At 48.0% G+C, this 20,053-nt stretch overlaps 1 protein-coding gene across 1 annotated transcript in view; it reads right to left on the bottom strand.

The window, feature by feature from the left end:
• Nucleotides 1-20,053, bottom strand: part of FHIT (fragile histidine triad diadenosine triphosphatase) — an 841,628-nt gene that overhangs the window by 192,546 nt on the left and 629,029 nt on the right. The window contains exon 5 of the mRNA XM_036267258.1: nt 697-765. Coding sequence (XP_036123151.1) covers nt 697-765 — 69 coding nt within the window. The remainder of the gene's footprint in view (nt 1-696; nt 766-20,053) is intronic.

The raw sequence follows: 20,053 nt of genomic DNA, 5'->3' as shown, positions 1-20,053 counted from the left end.
CTGGCTAACTAGTAGTTCATCTGAATTTATATTTTATATCAGTCTGACCCATCATGTACCATCGGGTAGCAAGTCTACAGCCCCAAACAGTACGACAGACACCTGAAGGTGCTCCCGTGATCTCCTGGCTCTTGCTGGTTGATCTTTGTAGTGGTTTCACATTTATAGCTTTGAATGGGAATATCCAGAAATCAGTTAACTGTTAAAGTGTGGATAATGTACGGGTTACACTTATATCATTCAAACCAACCTAGTTTTTGCTACTGATACGTCAAAGTTTGACTTTGATTAAATGTTATTTAGAGAGACAAGCTGCATTCCAAAGTACTTTAAAATTTAAATGCAGCATTTGATTAAAATAATCCACTTAATTTCCATTGGTTGTCGTGTAGATTTTCTCCTATGAAGACATTGGGTCATGGCTCCATGCAAACAGTTATTATTCTGGTAAATGACAAGCAGAAATCACAAGGACATTTATGCTTTGCCCAGCTTCATTTGAAAAAGAAATCATTATAAATTCATTTGTCTCCAGTTCCCACAATGGCCATTCTGGGCTACCTCACCTCTTGCCACTTCCCAAGTACATTGGCTGGAATCCCAGTCAAGACCATCTCTGTGGCACCCCTGTTCGGGAGGATTTCATCACATGGCCAGCCCCTGGGGCTGAGCACTGAGACCAGAGAGCAGACTTACCTCGTCATAGACGCTGTCATTCCTGTGAAAGTCTCCGGCCTTCCTGGGAAGAACGTGGATGTGGACGTGCTGAAAATACACAAAAAAGAAAAAAGAAAGTGTGATTATCTCCCCATATATGTTCGCACTTGACAGTGAAGCTCTCATGAAGCCCAATTACTCCACACCGGTTCCTGCTGGATTATCTTCCCGAGGAAGATGCCGTTCACCTTCAATAACTGGGTCTGAAATCTACGGAGAATAGAGGCACAGAACAAGCAAGAATGACGGGTGGCACGTCGGAGAGTCTGAGTGAAATGCCAGCGTTTCAGGGGCTCTCCGGGATTATTCATAGTTGTCAGTCTTGGTTGCATTTAGCCAGGGCTTTGAAATGACAGCATGTCTTAAAAGGTGACCACAGTGCCTCTGAAACTGACAAGAAATAAAAATTGGCTAAAACAGAACTGCATCGGTGAAGAGCAAATGAGGGAAAGAATGGCGGAGCACGCGGCCAGATGACAGCACCCGGGCTTCAAACAGCGATCGCATAATAATGACATAAATAATTCTCATGTATTCAACTTTTCATTATGATGATAAGGAAGTGCTGTGCTGGGCATTGATCTCGCGGAATGCTCTGCATAAATCTGCCAGGCAAGTGCTAGAGGTCAGGGCCCGCAGGGAGGGCTGGAGTCAGCACAGGAAGCCAGGTGGTCTGGTTCGCACCCCCCTTGTCATCAGCACGCACCCCGACTCTGTGCTGTTAATCTTCTCCACAGCCCATCTCTTCAGTCTGCAGAAGCACCCAGGTAATATACATAGCAGTGCTATTACACAGGGATGGTGACTCAGGCACACCGCACGTCTAATTCAATACAGGCTTCAAGGCTAAACTGCCATTTGGAAGTTTTACTTTCCAAATAGCCTCCATTGTACCTCGGCCGAAGTTAAACTTCGCCGCTGCCCTTGAGCTATGTGCACACGTTCATTACAGATGTGGGGGGGAGGTGACAATGAGAAGCCCAAGTGTGGAGAGGCAGACACAGAATCCAACTCGTCCCTGATCAGGCTTGATTACTGCGCTCAGGCTCCACCTCCAAGGGGCCTCCGGAGAAGGAGAGATTCCGTGTCCCCGCAGCTTTGCGCATGAGGAGGACAGACACATGGTATTCCAGTGAAGGCAGGGAACAGAGCAGTGAGGAGCTTCCGTCCACCTGCAGCACGGTTCCCAAACACGCTTCCCAAACACGGTTCCGCCGGAACATTCTCCAGTGACAAAGCCAGTCATGGATTCCTCAGCAACTGGGACGAGTGTACACTTAGGTCACAAAGGCTATGTGATGTAGGAGAGAGAGAGTAAAAGCAAACAGAGAAGAACACACACACACACACACACACACACACATTACCCATGGAACCAAATCCTTAGGAGAAAGCCGGGCAGGAAGAGCCCAGGGTGAAATCTATTGATGTCCACAGGCTGGTAGACTTAGAAACAAGTCCAGGAAAAAACACCTGCAGTCTTGACTTCCCAAACCTGCTGCTGTCCTTTCCTCCTTTTCTCTCTCCTTCCCACTTCCCTCACTCCCCCCTCCCTCTCTCTCTTCCATTCATCTGCCATCTCCCCGCATCAGGTTTCAGATCAGGGTTCTGCAGCCAAACTGCTCAATGCAAATTCTGGACCTACCACGGCCCAGCTGTGTGGCCTTGCTTCACAAGGCCTGTGCCTCAGCATCCTCATCTGGATGAGGATTAGAACAGATTTGTCTCACCGAGTGGTAAGAGGACCAGATCTGCTAAGCATGTACTGATTATGCTACTTAGCACACGGGCCGTGCTCAGCCTGTAGCTGCAGCCATATCACCTTCAGAGGGGGTTCCCACGCCAGCAGGAAAGATACTTAAGAGGACCATACTAGAGAGCCACCGGTTCCCGAGCCCTCTCCTGCCCAATGTGCTCATGTGGGCACCAAGGTCACTCACTGTTTTGCTTGCCCTATTGAGTTATCAGGGACCTCTTGCTGAACGCTTCCCTGGCTTCCCACACTCGTCATCGCCCGTGTCCTGTCTCGGGTGTGTCTGTTGCTGCGCATCAGTGACATACAGCCGGCGGCGAACTTGCACCAGGGGAACCTCCTGGGACCAGGCCCATCCCATGCCTTCTATTCTTTACCTCGCTCCCTGGGTCTGAGGTTCAGGGCGGTTTCTGTCGGCTGTTACCACTCAGCCCTGGAAATGCCACTCCTGATCACTGCAGCTCACCGTGACACTGATGGCAGGAACCAGCTTACGGCCAGGTGATCCCCCTTGGGCCTGGATCTCAGCCCAGCCTGACCATGTCGTGCTGACCACCTCTCAGAAGGGAGGGGTCACGAGAAGGCCGCTCTGAACCTCGCGGCCGTGAAGGACCACCCCCGCCACAGCCTTCCGCGCAAACATCGCCCATCAGGCCCGTGAACAGCACAGATGGGGAGACTCTGACATAACTTATTCTTGGTCACTTCATATTGCACCTTGGTGATCACAGCTTACTTTTCCACCTGCTAACATAACCTCTCATTACTACAACACTGTGGGATTTTGTGAGGGTTTAAATACTTGGAGGGTTTCAAGCAGTTTAACTGCTGGCGTTGAAAGAGTCTTTTTGAAAAAATCTATGATACCTTTCACACCAAAACGTTTTTGTGGTCAAATAAATTTCACAGTGCTCATTAGCATATTCAAGTATCTTAAAGGAGCAGATGAAGGAGACTTGGCGAAGTTGGTTCAATTAGCAATCTAGAAACTTAGTCATGGAGCCCCCTGGTCTTTAGTCACATAACCTCCATTGACTTTTTCTCTAATACATACATTTATTTATAGAAACACATCTATTACCAGGTGCTAGTCTAGGAACCAGAGGGGGAGTGAGGAGCGAGACGGAGCCTCTCCCCCCACAAGGCTGCAATCCAATGGGCCATCCAGAACACAAACAAGTATATGAAGAAACCTATGATCTAATTTCAGGTGGAAATAAGTGTCATGAAGAAAAACATAGCTGGCAGAGCTAAACATTCACGATTGAGACACTTCACCCTTTGTAATTTGGGAAGAGAAGAAGTAGGACCAGGTTAAGGGTACAGTGGGTAAGCTCAAAGGCTCAGAACAAGAATTTCGAGAAGGGTGTAATCAACAGGGTTACCATTGTTGAAAGCTAGAGTTGGTTTCGGTGAAATTTGGGGGAATAAAAACTAGCTGAAAAGCACATGAAAGATTCTCGGCACCACTAATCATTAATGAAATGCAAACCAAAACCGCACTGAGATATCACTGTACACTCACTAGCATGACTATTCAAATAAACAAAGACACAAGACAACCGCAAGTGCTGGCGAGGATGTGGGGATTAGAACCCTCGTACATTGCTGGTGGAGATGCAAAACGGTGCAGCTACTTTGGAAAATGGTTTAGCTGTTTCTCAGAAAGTTAAACATACAGCTACTGTATGACCCAGAATTCCATCCTAAGTATATATGCAAGAGATATGAAAACATGACCACAGAAAAACTTGTGCATGAATATTTATAGCAGCATTATTCATAATAGCCAAACAAGGGAAACAATCCAAGTGTCCATCAATAATGAATGGAAAAATAAAATGTGGTATAACCAGACAACGTGATTTGGCCATTAAAGGGAACGCGGCACTGCTCAGCGAAAGAATCGTGCTATGTGAATTATGCTAAGTAAAAGAAGTGAGACACTAGAGGCCAGATATTGTCTGATTCCATTTATTTGAAATGTCTAGAACAAGCAAATTCATAGAGACAGGATATAAATTAGCAGTTGCTGGGGGAGTGGGGAGTGTCTGCTAAAGGGCATGTGGTTTCTCTCGGAGATGATGCGTCTATTCCAGAATCAGATAGTGGTGATGGTTGCACAATTGTGTGAATGCACAAAAAAACATGGACTTGTACACTTAGAGTGAATTTATGTTATGTGAAATATGTCTCAATAAAGCTGTTATTTAAAAAAATAAAAAACCTGATGTGGATTTGAGAGTGGAAGGTGAAGAAAGGGAGATAAATAAGCACGAAAAACTTTTCCGAGGAGTTTTGCAAAGAAATCAATAAGGGTAGCTGCAGAGGAGAGAGAAAATCACTCTCTGAGAAACACTGGTTTAAGGTTCCTGGACCCACTGGTTTTTACAATTATTATCATTAGTAGTGGTAAATGCTGTTGTTAATATTTATTGAAACCTCACTACATGCTGATCCCTAGGCTGATTTACATTAGTACTTCAATTAATTCTTACAATACTCCCAAGAGGTAGTTAATAAATGCATGGCCATTTCCAGATGACAAATTAGACCAAAGAGGTTAAGTGACTTGCCCAAGCTCCTTCAGGGGGTGACCAAGAGCTGATATCTGAACCTGAGTCTGTCATCAGACACCTGGGTGTTTACTCTTCACCAAATGACATCCCTCAGGAGGCCACCTGCTTCTCCCTATTCCAAATACAAGGACACTTCCTCGCTGTGGTCTCCTGATGCCTCTCCCAAGCTCCATGATTTCTCGATAATGTCTTTGATTACATCTGTCAAGTCCTTTCAGGATCATGGGAGGGGTTTGCCTTTGCCTGGAGACTTGAATTCACTTAGAGCAAGGGTGTTATCATCCAAGTCCCCTTTCCAGCTCACTTCTTCCCAGTTGAAAGCCATGCTCAAAATACTGTATAGGTTAATGAAGCTGTTCAATGTCATCTTTCCCCCCTCGTTTATTAATTTCATGGAATTCACACCAAGTAACACGTTTGCCCTTTCTTGGCTCACCTACCGGAGCAAATCTCAGCTTTAAAAGCCCTTTTTGTCATCTCTGGGTCTTTTTCCGATGGTGGGAGCTCTCTGAGCTGTGATTCCCCCAACGACATTTTCATAGGCCCTGCCTCCTCTGTATGACCTGTGCGTCTCCCTCCATCCTTTGAATATGTGCCTTACCCCATACTCAACTAAGGACAGTCAGTATAGTCACATTGCTGTCTTTGTCTTTGTCATAATATGATTAAGTTCAATTAGAGGGAATAAAATCCTGTTGGAGGAAGGTCAGGGGAGGCTAGAGAGCTACCCTGCTCCAAACAACTGTTCTGCAACCACACCAGCTGGCCCAGTGTGAAGCCCCCTGCCTCAGATCTGCAACAAACAATGGCTTCTAGAAGGTCCATCTGATTGCTGTGGTAGGCAGACAACGACCCCTCCTGTAGGTCCATCTTCTTATGCCACACTGGTAACTATGGTCAGTTCCATGGTAAGGTTGCAGATGGATTAAGGTGGCTACTTACCTGCCCTTAAAACACAAGGAGTGTGAGTGAGCCTGGATTAAGCAGCTGGGCCAAATGTAATCACAAGGCTCCTTAGTAGTGGAAGGTGGTGAACCAAGGCAAACTTCAAAACTTTGTGCCTCAAAGGATACCATCAAGAAAATGCAAAGGCAATCCACAGATTGGGAGAACAGTTTTGCAAACCATACATCTGATAAGGTACTTGTATCTAGGACATAAAAAAAAAAACTATTTCAACCCAATAATAAAAAGACAAAATTCTCAACTGAAAAAGAGGTAAAGGATGAGTAGAAATTTCTCCGATGATGATGCACCAATAGCCAATACGCACATGGTCAAGTTAGCAGACCATTTTTCCACAGAGACTTCCAAAGAATCGGCCTCCTCCCTTCCTTTCTTCTTTGTCTCCCTTCCCCCAGAGGCAGTTGAGAATACACAGAATCAGCAGAAATAAGATCTCGCAGCACAGAACATGCTACTAGTTAGGGGAGCATATAATTTATTGTCCGAAGTGAAATTTTGGGCGTGAAAGTGATAATGTTGTAATAAACCTAGTTATTTTCATACCTAGGAGCAAAGAGAAGGCCAAATGATATAACCATGTCATTTGTGCAGCTTTGCCAGAAAGCTGCAATTTAACACCTCCCAGGTCTATTCCCTGTGCTCTCTGGGGGAAGGGACTGGACAAGGGAAGAACAGACACCAGCCCATTCAAGTCTGGGTGAAATGGGGAAGGTACTTGCCTGTCAATCACACCTGGGAACACGTCATTGGCCAGAGTGGGCGTGGCCACTGCAGGCGTGGGAAGATTTCAGATACTTAAGCTCCTAACCAAAGGAGTTGCTCTCTTGCTTGCACTTGACTCACGGCCTGCAGGGCTCTCATGCTCCTGCATTTCCCCGCATGGCCCACAGCCATGTGGACCCCACACAATGGACTGATGGACTGTAACTAGCCTAGTGCCACACTGAACCAGCTCCACCATGGAACAGAAACTCTGGACACTGATTTTGCTTCTAGTTTTGCTGAACCCCCAGCTGTACCTCTTACAGGACTGGATTAAGGGAAATGGGACTTTAGAAACTGAGAAATATAACTCTACACAAATAAAAATCACTCATCCTCCCGTACCAGTCTCAGAAAAATCTTTTTCTCAAGATACAGTAAGGACCCAGCTCCCACTAGCAACAGAGAAAGACCAACCATGTATTTATCTAATAACAAAAGGAGGCACTGTTTATAACTACACTGGTCCCTTTATAACTACATCTGGACGGTCCAAATAAACCAAGACAAATGGTCACTCAAAATATTCCTCATTAAAATTTTTAAAAAATTTTTATTGATTTTTTTTTTTTTACAGAGAGAGGAAGGGAGAAAGAGACGGAAACATTAACGTGAGAGAGAAACATCAATTGGTTGCCTCCTGCATGCCCCCTACTATGGATTGAGCTTACAACCTGGGCATGTGCCTTGACCAGAAATGAACTGGGACCTCTCAGTCCATGGGTCGACACTGAATCCACTGAGCCATACTGGCCAGGCGAAATATTAGTTATTTAATTAGAAAGTCGGATAGTATAACAAAGATGGGATTTGACATTCTCTTAACCTGCCTTAGAATCTCAGCTCTGTCACTGTGACCAGTTTGGTGACCTTGGGAAATTGACTCGATCTCCGTAAGCCTCAGTAACTGCTCCTATTTCTTAGTGTTTTGGTGAGAATATAATGCCCACATATTCATAGTTAGAAGCACAGAATGTCCTTATACAAATGGCAGCTGTTATCATTGAGACTAACTTAAAAATGGGTACTATAAATGTGTAAGAAAGAATTAAAGAATTAAATGATACATGAATGTTCTCTCGAGAAGTGGACTACATTTGGGGGAGTCTTCTAACAACTCCTGAAATAGCCCGCATGGCTCTCACCAGGCCTGCCTCTCACACGGTTCAGCTGACAGTCTGGGAGCACTGGGTGATGCATGGTGTAATGTTATATAGCGAAGCAGCTGTTATCGGAGTAGAGAACCCCAGGGCTTCTTTTTGAGATGGTAAATGGTTCTGTTTGGTGGAAACAGGATGTTCTGCCCTTTGCAATCAGGGAGGACCGGGAGGTGGACACCAAAAATCTATAGTAATTTGAGAGTGAGACTCTATTGGAGTAAAAAAACTAGAGGCAAGATAATGGGAGGGGAGATGGTGTTAATTCTTCATGCCCAGATGTTTCTCTCCACATGGCAGAAACTCTGCCACCGTCCGTCCCTTTAATTCACTTAGTCAAGGAAAACAGAAGAAGCCACTCGAAATGTAATTGTCTCTCGCTGTTCCTGTTGGGGTCTATTACACAAACAGTAGGGAGATTTCTCATTTTGTTCTGTTTACTGCAGTAGGATTCAGAAAAGGAGGTGGAGGAGGAGGAGACATTCTCTCTGCACCTGCTTTCTTAATTGATAGTGATTTTCTTGCCCCCAAAAGCAAGTGGTTTTTAAACAAAATGGGTACATTCTCATAAGCAACCTCACCATCATACAAACACATCACTAAAACGGGAAGGATGATGGAACCATGACAACGGCTCCCGCCCGCTGCTGGGCCGAGCAGCCAGGATGTCCTCCACCTCTCACGTTTCTGCTCATTTGCTGAGACGCTTCCTTTACGGAGACAAACGACAGAAACAGTGAGTTTTCTCCTGCGTGCCTGTGTTGAATTTGTGAGCCATGAGTGAGGGAGTTGATCTACTTTTTATCTGTTCTTTTGTTCTGAATTTCACTGGGAGAGTTCCTTAGAACAAAGAAAACAAAAATACTCCCTCCTGGGTTCAGCCAAAGCCTATCACAGCATCCTCGGCGGCCCAGCTCTTTGGGACAGGGATGCGCTCCTCTCGCAGTGCGGGAAGGGGAGGCTGATGGGCAAGACAGATGGGTTGACAATTGCTCGTGTTTGTTCAGTTCCCTGGGCTTCGGCTCTCCTAGAGGAGACAGTGAAGAAGAACCTGCCAATTATTTCCACCTGGTGAGCTGAAAGCCAGAAGGAAGAGACACGCACCCCGGCCCTCAGAGTTCAGTGACACTTCACACAACATCAGATTCCATCATCTTGCTTTTTTCTTTGACTGGAAAGACCTTACTTTTGAGAAAATTTGAAGTTTAAAGCTGTCTAGTTGCTAAAAGCGCCTTTACACGCGCGCCGTGGTCTGGAGCCATGCATCACGGGAGGCGTGATGCTCAGCGGACGCCCTGTGCCCATCCGTCACGCGAGCACCGTCCTTCGTGACGTGTTAGTATAGCTCACAGCGGAGCCCTGCCATGGATGGATGGCTGCAAAACACAACTCGGAGCCACAAAACTCTCAGGGTCTCCACAAATCCTGGGAGGTATTTCTACAAACCGAATTGGTTCTTATCTCTTTCTTTTCCCCTTAAAGTTTCGCAACTTGACCGGAACCACGGGAGCGCGTGGAAGGCACCGTTTCCTGCTCGTGGTGGGCGCGCCAGCTGCTCGGGCACTGCTGACATCCTGCGGGAGGGCGCTCATGAGGGCGTGGAAACCATCACGGTGCCTGGGCCTTTGGACAGACCACTCATTTACTCATGCGTTGGCTATGACAAGGGGTTCTCGAGGCCTTGTGACAGGCAGGACTTTCAGTGACGTTTATTTCAAATTGAAGCAACTGGCAGTGTTCGTACGCTGACCCTAAACCGAGTGCAGAAGGTGAGTCCCTTCCACACCAAGTAAGGCGGCCTCCAGTCATGAGGACATCACACGCTTTGGGGTGGGTGATGGTCCAGAGTGGAATACATTCAGCAAGGCTCCCTGCAGAACCAAGCCTTCTGGTTCAGGGCCAAAGCAGGTGGCCAAAAATATATTCAGACTTATAATATGCACTGTCTTGAAATACAGGAATTGCTAGAAATTTTCTGAATATTTTAGAATGTGCCAACGTTCGTCTAAACACTTCACCTATGTTTTTCATATAATCCGCACGATAATCGTATGCATTAGGATAGTGGGATTATCTCCACTGGAAACATGAGGTGGGATGAGAGAAGTTGGAGACGAAGAAACAGCGTCGGGAGGCAGAGCGAGGGGTTCGCTCAATTCCAGAGCCAGGCCGGACGCCAGAGCCCAGCAGAGGCGCAGCCCACGGCTCCCGATGCTGCTCTCCTTCCATAGCAAGCCCTTCGAGAGAGGCCTGCAAGAGAACAGCTTTCTTACACATTCGAGAGTCGATCTTGTACAAACGTTCTTTATCTTTTAGCTAATGACTGACTTTCAATGACATAACTTCAAGTTCTTAAAGCTGCTTGGCAAGAGAGTAGAATGTATAATTATTTCCCTTTGAAAAGTTCACAAACTCAAGCGAGGTCCATCAGACCATAATAGCCTCCTACACGGTCGTTCCTGCGGGGCTGGGTTATGCTCACGCAACAGGTGCCCCGGCAGACCACTCCAGGGGTCTTCTTGCCCACCACACGCCGGAGGGCAGAGGCTCTTTGGAAACCAGAGCTGCTGGGCAGGGACAGCACCTTGGTGCCACCTCCAGTAAAATGACTCCCAGAAGATACAAAGGGTGTTTTAGGATTCGTCAACCCTGTATTTTATCAGTTATTGCTCTAGTTACTGTGTTTATAGTACCTATTCTCGGTAAAAAAAAAAAAAAAAAAGTAAGAAGTGTTCCTCCCTGTGGTGGAGTTCCCTTCCCTTTGCTTTGCTTTGCGTCTTCCCGTTTCTGGAGCAAGGTCACATGCCTCCTCTGTGTCGCCTCCAGGCTCCTCTGAGCCTGTGCATGTATCTCAATGGCTACATTTTCCCAGCAAAGTATCAATAATTACAGGTTACTCTCTCCCATTAGCTTGGAACTCTGGGCTATTCCTTACTGTATTTGTCTTCTTGTTATTCCCTACCCTTATTCCAGGTTTCTAGCTTGGGGACACAAGGTATAAATGCTCAATGGATGGGTGGGTGGGTGGGTGGATGACTCAAGTTTTCTTAATTTGTTAGCTAGCTCAGAAAAAAAGGGGGGGGTGGAGAAGCCTCACATGCACAGATTCTCTTGTCTTTCCCTCTGAGAGTTTGTGAAAATACAGGACAGGGCCTACGCAGAGCCATTATGATTGCTTCGCACATACCTTTCTTCCCTGCTGAAAAGTATCTTTTCACCCGCATGTAAGTTTGAAGGGCTCATCTTTCCAGCTTCATGTACGTCCTTTTTAAACACTGCTCAAATGTGCTAGAGTGTCTGGGGCAAACAGCTCCCCCTGAAAACCACCCATTGCACAGACGGCCAAGGGGACCTACACTTCACTCAGCGTTAACTTCAGTAAGTGTCACTACGGTTCCCTCTGGCGAGGAGGAGAAACCCACCCTTTCTTTGGCTAGCTTCTGCCCTTCACAAATTACCTCCCTGAGCTCTCTTTCTAAAAAGACTATCAAGAATATGTATTTTTAATTTAGAGAGCACTGCAGAACGTTCATCTGAGAGGAGCTCCCTCTGGGTGTCTTTCCGCTGGGTGTACAGTGAAGGATTTGGATGCAAACGGAGCAGTGGGGCACTTGCCCGGGTCTCACTCATTTCTGTGACAAATGCGCATCCCTTTCCTGTTTGCCATACATGCAATTACAGTTCTCTAATTTATGTCTCAATAAAACGTATAGTAACAAACGTTTACTGCTCCACGAGTAAGCATGCGCCTGCAGACTCTAGTGGAGGTCACAGGTTCTGAGAGCTCTGTGGCTTTCCAGAAGTCTCGCCCCTACTTAGTGAGCATCATTTCCATAATCTGTGCATTATTGTTTAAGCTTCCCTTTAGGAATAGTTTACAAAGCAAAAAAAAAGAAAAAAAATCTGTGAAATATTATCAGTCCCAGGGGAAGAAAATGTCGAGGGGATTAGCAACCTGTCCTAATAAGGGACAAGACAAGCTTCATGTCCCTCCAGAGACAGTGGCACGGTAATTACGGAGCTGGCGCTTCCTAATTGTCTCACTAGCCCAGTGCTTCCCTACTGTAGTTTCACCTTTAATATCTGGTTTAAATTAAAGTAGTGAGAAATCCGGAAAGGTCAGCCATGGAGGGCAAGCTGGTGTGGTTCCCTGTCCAGTGCTCACAAAGAGACCAGCAGTAGCCCCACAGGTTCGGGGAGGACACCACACGACGGCCACTCCTGCACGTGGAAACAGACGCAGGATCTGAGCTTCAGACAGTCACCTGAAGTAACTTATCCAGACAAGATCCCAGGCTGGGCTTCAGGCTAATTGTGTCACACGTTATTTTCAGTGCGAGTTTTTTAGGGAAACTGCCTAATGCAATTTTATGTCATTATCATTTCAAAAGGTTACTGTATTTCAAAGAACTTTTGCCAATTGTGTTCCCCAAAGCAGGTGCTTTTAAAAATAACGAAAGCATCATGAAATAGTTCTTTTCTTTTTGTCCAACTACTAAGACTAGGTTGTTTAACTAGACAGAGAAAAAAGATGCCGGGAGAAACCAAAGAGTCGAGATGCTTTGCGGTGTGACAGGACCCAGACCCTCAGCCGCTGCCGGGCGACGATGGAGCGTGTTGACGTGACAGCTGCCGCTTCACGACGTGCCAGTCTGCTTTATCGGAGGGTTGGCACCATTTACTTAAACTCTGTCAGGGGGGAGTCGTTTCACATAGTTAGAAGCTGCATTTCTTTAGCATGAATAAATATCCGGCCGGTGTGGCACACTCAGAGATTATGGTCATTTACCATGGTCCGGCGGCACTCGGCTAAGCGTCCGGGGGGACCTCCCCCCTCCCTTCCACTCGATGATGCTGTGAGTAATTCACTCCTTGCTCCGACTGTGACGACAGAATCTCTCAAATGAACATTATCTTTGCCTAACACGAGCTGAATGGAAGAGTCTCACATTCCAATATGGCTATTTTCACGAATGACTTCAATAAAGTAAAATATTCAGCATAAATAGAATGTAGTGCGATCCAAATTTTATCATATTTTTCTGCTGGATTTTTTTTTTTTTCCCACATCCCACTTTCCGTTTGGTACACCCGCCTTTTCGTTTTCTAGCGCCCCACATTAGAAAGAACTAGGCGGAACCACGTTTCCGAGGGTTGGATTTCCCCTCGAACCCGGGTACTTATTTCGGAGTCATGCATTTAGCAAGCACACCCTCTTTTCAGAGGGCCCGACCCCAACCTACAGAGCGGCTGCGGGAACTGTCACTTCTTGCCAGGGCTCTGCCCGGATAGACTGCAGAGGGCATTAACTTCTTAAATGAGACTCTTTTCAAAGTCATCACTGTGAAATATGCCAGAAAAAAACACTCCTCCCCAACTCCCTGCAACCCGTGAGCACTGATTTGATAGCTCAAGAAAGGATAAATGACTCTGATTAGCCCAATGATCCCAGTTTTATAGGGACCTTCTAAATCATATCTCAGTTTGGGTCTAGAATGATGATGCTGGGAGCATCCAGAGGGCTACATATCTTCTCAGCCTGGCTTCCTGTGTGGGAGCCCGGGAGATTTGTGGGACCCTGTCTGGTGGCTTTGAGGCACAAACAATGAATACTGCCAAGGCAATAATAATAAAAAGTAAACAGGCAATGCAGAGAGCCCTGGCCCTGCCCCTCACTTTCCTCGTAATATACGCCCTGGTTCGAATGAGACAGGGTGATTCACAGGCGGTGCTGCCAACGGGCTGCTCTGAGAAGTCAATAATGTGTCTTTTTCTGGGTGAGTTCAGCGACTGAGCCCCTGAGATTTCTGGGGACTGAACTTGTTTGGTTCCTTGCAGAATAGAACCCTTGCTAACTTCAGTCTCCACGGTTCACCATGGACTGGCATTAACGGGGACACGATGCATCATGTCATTTAGTCAGAACCCTCCCTTACAGAGCAATGCGGGAGAGTTAACAGCTCCAGTGTGCCAGGATCCTGACGAAGACCTGGGACGCCCGCGGCGGAGACCCGCCAGGAAGGCGTGAGGCAGGAGGGGCTCTGTACGCCCTGAACCTTCCGAGTTGACCTCTGGTCCAGGGGCCATCTGAGGGATGCCTACGTACTGTTGCATGTAAAGAACAAATCGTCTTGTTGGTGTCGGCTTCACGTATTGCTGGGCCCTGGCTACTGCCAGTGCTGGCTTCATGCATTTATGTGATTAACCAAAAATCCATCTTTTAAAATTAGCTACACAAGCATGCCACACCAGGTCTGTGACTATTTGGAAGTCAAATTCTGCTCCTGAGAAATATCACAACTTCAATGGCAAAAAGACCAGGCAGAGAGCATCTCAGGTGATGCTGAATAAGTCAGTCCATGTTACACACCTGAAACTAATACAAAGGAATAATAATAAAAAGGAAGCCCTACAGCATTTGCAAGTCAGTGGACACGTAGCCACCACCTAGGTTTCAGAGCAAAAGGGCTTCCACTTGAATCCCAGTGACGCAGAAGGTTCAGGTCCCTGACCCTGCATCACGGGATGACGATGCGCAGATTCTAGAGCGAGAGCGGTGGGTTCCGTTCCTGGTCCTGCACTTGCTAGGAGCTAGGACAGCCACGCCCCCCAGGGCTCCAGTCCTCACTGGTGACGTGAACCTCAGCCATGGGGTTGCTGTGAGAATTAAACCCTCCGTCTGCGGGCTGCTGAGATAGTGCCCCGGACTGAGCGAGCTTCGAGGTGGGTGTCAGCAGACATCACTGCTGCCGCCACCACTAATACTGTCACAAAGCTCTAAGTTTTAATTAAATTTAAAAATAAACATTCCTTAGATGAGTCATCTTCCAACTCTCTTTTAAGAAGTTCAATCCATTCTTTTAAAACAATATATATTCTTTGAAGCCTCATCTATGAAACAGACAAATGTAGAGCAATTCTCCCAGAAACCACACACATCTCCTGGGCTCAAAGGCCTGGGGCTCCCACAGAGCGTGTGACTGAGCACAGACCGAGCGCTCCTCCAGGGGACACTGATCCTTAGGCCGTGGAGCTGCGTGGTTCGGAGTGCCAACTCCACAGCCAGATGACCTGGGATGGAACTCCCATTCCAACTCTCACTTCCTCAGTGACCCCAGGAAAGCAATTTTGCACCCTAAAGCCTTGGAGTCCACATTTACAAAATGCAGACAATGGATCATCTCCTTTGGGGGCTGCGGACAGAGCTAAATGAGATACTATATGGAGAGCCCTTGGCACCGCTCCAACAAGAAATTTGGATTTGCACAATGAACGTGGGCTGCTCTGACGGTTACCGTCACTTAGGTGTTACCTCATACTACAGGCTAAATGTTTGTGTACCCCTAAAATCCACACACTGAAACCCTAAGGAGGTAGGGCCTTTGGAAGGTGATTCAGGCATAAGGATGGAGCCCTCGTGAACAGGATTTGTGCCCTTATAAAAAGACAGGGTCTTTTGCTTCCTCTCCCTGCTCTCCACCATGTATGGATACACGAGAAAGACAGTCATCTACAAACTAGGAAGCAGGGCCCGACCAGGCATCAACTCTGTGAGTGCCTTTATCTTGGGCTTCCCAGCCCCCAGAACGGTGAGAAATAAACGTCTAAGCTAACAGTCTACGGTGTCTTAGGACAGCAGCCAGAACTGACTAAGCCGCCTCCCTGGTGAGGACTTCCCCAGTGCCTTTATGTGACAGAAGATGCCAGAACAGTTTCTACGCAGTTCCCGCTCCCTGCGTGAAATTACACTCGGTATTTGCTTACTTCTTCTTCATTCGACATAGTTATAGATGTGACCCCGGAGCCTGGAATTAAGCCTAGCACACAGTAGACACTCAATAGCTGTGTGCACAAGGGCGTGATTAGGACAAAAGGGAACAGGAGGAGGGGAAGCATTCCTCGTCCGTGTTCGAGAGACCCCAGCAAGCCACGGCCTCGAAAGAGGGAGGTGCAGGCCTATAAAGGACCAGCAGACACGCACCTGGCGGTGTGTCCTTTTGTTTATGCAGCAGTGTCAAGTGACTGTTCTTAACAGTACTCTCTGCTGAGAAGGTGCCAAAGGGGTGGGTGACTAAACCACTCAGAGGTGCGCCACAGAGAAAGCCAAGCCAAAGCAGCGAGGATGCAGCGGGAACACCAATGTCCTCCTGACCTCTCACCCCTTTCTTCTGAAAATTGCGCTAGATTATGATCTTTCTCTGGTTCCTTCTCTCTCTCCCTCCCTCTCTCTGTCTCTCTCCTACTTGCCTTTATGTTGTCGATGTAACAGGTCTCCTATGATCCCACAGTTCTTTTACCCCGAGACATCCCGTAGCCTCCTGCTGCGGGGACGGTGGGTTACACCGCCAGAGCTGTGACTCTGCACTGGCTTTAGGTCTACACCGAGGACCCGTGCACTGTGACACACTGGACAGAGCACGCGTCTCAGAGCTGCGCTCCAGACGCCTCGGTGTCACGAGGGCCACGAGAGAGAAGGGGCCTCTGCCAGGGCTGAGACCGGGAGAGGAAGGCACACCACCATGGGTCCCGCCAGGGCAAAGCCCCCGGTCCCCCCACTGGTCCCTCAGGCGCCAGCGCGGTGCGGTGTGTTCAGGGGAGGCCCGCGGATGGAGAGCAGTGGCCGGACTGGAAAGGGCTGGGCACCAGAAGTACGTTAATGTGCGGACAGTCACGTTGCCTTTGATGGGAGCTTACTTTTGAGAACTGGACTCTCTCCTCAACAGCCAGGCCCCACAGCACAGTCAGTCAACCCTTCCAAGTGCCTGGTACCTGGACTCTTCTCATGATCTCTGTCTTAGCACCTCAAGTGGCCTTAGTGACGAGGGCTGGATCCTGGTGAAGCCTGAAACGGCCTCCCGATGCCGTGTGTCCAGCCCCCCTGCAGGCTCCAGGCTCCACTCGCCCCCACCTTCCTGAACCTCTTCATCGTCTCTCCGGACTGAGCCCTCAGCTGGGCAGCCCGCTAGCACCGCAGCCTGAATCCTTGTATGTGGCCCTTCCTACAGGCAGGGCGTTTGGTCCTCAGGCAAACACCAGCCGTGGACTCCCTCCTTCCAGAGATCACTGGGATCCATGCTGTGTCTCTCCCATGAACCACCTTCTTCCTGACCTCCTGTGCCCAAAGTTGGCTCCCAAACCCAGCTTGAGCCCAAGCTGCCTGTTCACTCTCCCAACATGAGTTTCATCAGACTCTGGGCTAACTAGTCAACCAAGAATCATATTTACAGGACAGAAAAAAGGCTTTTCCTTGGACAAAACAGAACCATGTTTCTCCTTTTACCAAGAGGCCTCATTTGGCCGTCGTCCCTCCAGAGTGGTGCTTTCCAAAACCCCAGGTGACTCGCCCCCTCCCTCCCTTCAGCAACTTCGTTCTCTGCCAGGGCTCTATCCAGGGGATCTGCCTGAGAGATTCCACCAGGATGCTGAACCCACTGTTCTGAGTGCAGTCCTGCCTTCCTATTGTCTAGTCGGAAGGGAAGAAGGATTCACAATCAATCCAAGGGCGCGTCCCTGGGCACACGCTCCGCGCAGACGGTCCTCCGCCTCGGCAGCGCTCACACCGGCAGGCGGCAGAGGGCAGACGGGAGTCAGGGAGACCTGGGCTCGGGCTCAGCGAAGGAGAAGGCTGGCGAGGGCTGAGACTTTTCAGGTTGGCAGAAGCCACAGACGTTGTAAAGCCTGGGATCTGAGGAGGATCAGGCAGCTGGATAGGGAACAAAGAAATATCTTCCCACTTTGATAAATCAGGATGGAAACTGGAGGAGGACTTACACTTCAGGGACGGAAGAGGAAGAACGGTGGGCAGCACCTGCTGTATCTGTTTGCAGTGCCGCCTTCTCCCAGGCTTGGGTTTTGTGGAGCACAAGAAGAGGGCCCCTTGGGAACGTTCACTTCATTCAGAACCACTGGCCGCAAGCGGACGTGAGAACCACTCCTCTCTCCCCGGCTGAATACAGGGGCCGCTGCCCTGCTCCCTGGGTAAAGGCCACCGTGTTGCCCTACGAGGCCCTGGCGCACCCCAAAGCACCTTTTTCATACACCTTGCAACTCTCTGAAATACCAAGACCAGCCAAGGAGTGGAGGAAGGAACGTATTAGGCTGTACCATAGGAATTCGTCTACATGCCAACATCTGTCCATTGTCACACGTGTCCCAGCCCAATGGAAATGACACGCCCCTGGGAGCCAAGACAGCGGAGGGCAGTGGTGGAAAGGGGGGCAGTCTGCAGCTGGACCGCCTGTGCGTGATCCACACCCCGTCTCTTCCTCTCCGTGAGACCTGCAGCCAGCACCTGACTTCTCTACACCCCGTTTCCTCACTGTAATGTACAAACACCCCATACGGTGCACAGCAATTCTTCCCCTTGAGAGCTGGAAATAAATCATGCAAAAGAAATGCTCAGCAAGGACCTAGCACACAGCAGGTGCTCTCTAAACGTTAGCTCTGATTATCATCTGATTGTATTGGTCAATTTCTAAAAATACTTTTTATTTTGGGATAACTAGAGATTCAAAGGAAGTTGCTAAAAATAGAGATCTTGTGTAGTGTCCTGTTCACCCAGTTTCTCCAAGGCAGCACGTATGGCCCCAGGGTGCAGACTTTAGTAGCGTGTGCTTAGTTCTAAACCACTTTATCGCACGTGGAGATGGAGAACCACTACTGAACCTCAGCCTCCTTTGTGCCCTTTTGGTCACACTCAGAGCCCCTCCTGCCGTCCCTAACCCCTGGCGACCAGAAATCTGCTCTCTAGCTCTAGCGTCTTGTTATTTTGAGGATGCTGCATGAATGGAATCACACGTTTCACCGTTTGCAAGCTGTAGTGTGTATCCACAGCTCACGCCTTTTCACTGCCGAGCAGTCTTCTGTGCGAGGCAAGGACTATGCTTGGTCCACCCACTACTGACGGACCTCTGGTTCCACCCAGGACGGAGCGACTACACGCGATGCTGCTGTGAGCATTCACGCAGGTGTCTGTGTGCACGTCGGTTCTTTGTTCTGGGGGGTAGGTGCCCAGGAGTGGGACTGCGGGGTCCTCTGGTTAGGGTATGTTTGGTCTTTGAGAAGCTGCAAACTGTTTTCCAGAGTGGCTTCTGCATTCCTGACAGAGATTCAGTCTCTCTACAGTCTTGCCAGCATTTAGTGCTGCGACGTGATCTGTTCTGTGTGTAGCGGTTTCTCATCAGTGTCTTAATTTGCATTTCCCTAAGGGCCAGTGATTTTCTGAGCATGCTGAGGGCTCCTGATGTTGAACATCTCTCCATGTGCTTACCTGCCGTCACATGTCGTCCTCTTCAGTACAGTGCCTTTTGTTTATTGGTTTTCTAATTTTACTGTCCACATTTTCTACCATTATGTTTTGAGAGTTATTTCAATATTCTAGGTACAAGACTTTTATCAATATCTTTGTACATTTCGGGAATCCTTTCACTAGAAGTAATCTCTTCTTTCCCTAACTTCTTCACAGAGGTTTCACTTAGGACTTTTGATTTTCTCCGTCTTGACCTTCCACAGACAGCCGCCTTACTAATCTATAAGCAGGATCCCCGTCTGCCTTCCCGGGGCCTTGCACGAGCTGGGCCACTCTCGGGCATTCCATCAACGTCCACCAAGTTACTGAATCAATGATACCTGGATTCTCATTCACTTACTGTAAGACTGCAGACCAAAGAAAGAACCGTGGTCACCATGGATACAAAGGCTTGAGACAGATGTAAGTAACTTAATACCCTGGAAAAGATAACTAATTACAAGAAGAAATACACATATCCTATGTGTCAGTGAGTTCCTCTTGGCTACCACACTTCCAGCCAACACCGTGACACACTGCGCTTACCGAGGGGCATCTACCCATGCCAACCTGCAACTCACACTTGGCTAATGGAGCCCACATGCATTTCAGAGCATGTGACCTGTGAGCTGTGTTTACATATGAACATCACATTCAATACACAGGCAGTTGTTTAGCACCTCTAACCTAGTTCAAGCTTTATATTTAATTAATGAGAGTTGTGAGGGGAACACAGGGTATGACTTTGAATTAAACAGCTACCCACGCTCCTTGCAAATCACAACAATGCATAATTAAATAATGAGATACCTGCACATTAGTCTTTCTTCCA

This window comes from Molossus molossus, unplaced genomic scaffold (assembly GCF_014108415.1).
Source record: "Molossus molossus isolate mMolMol1 unplaced genomic scaffold, mMolMol1.p scaffold_m16_p_18, whole genome shotgun sequence".
Taxonomy (NCBI): domain Eukaryota; kingdom Metazoa; phylum Chordata; class Mammalia; order Chiroptera; family Molossidae; genus Molossus; species Molossus molossus.
This window is presented reverse-complemented; position numbering and strand designations above follow the sequence as displayed.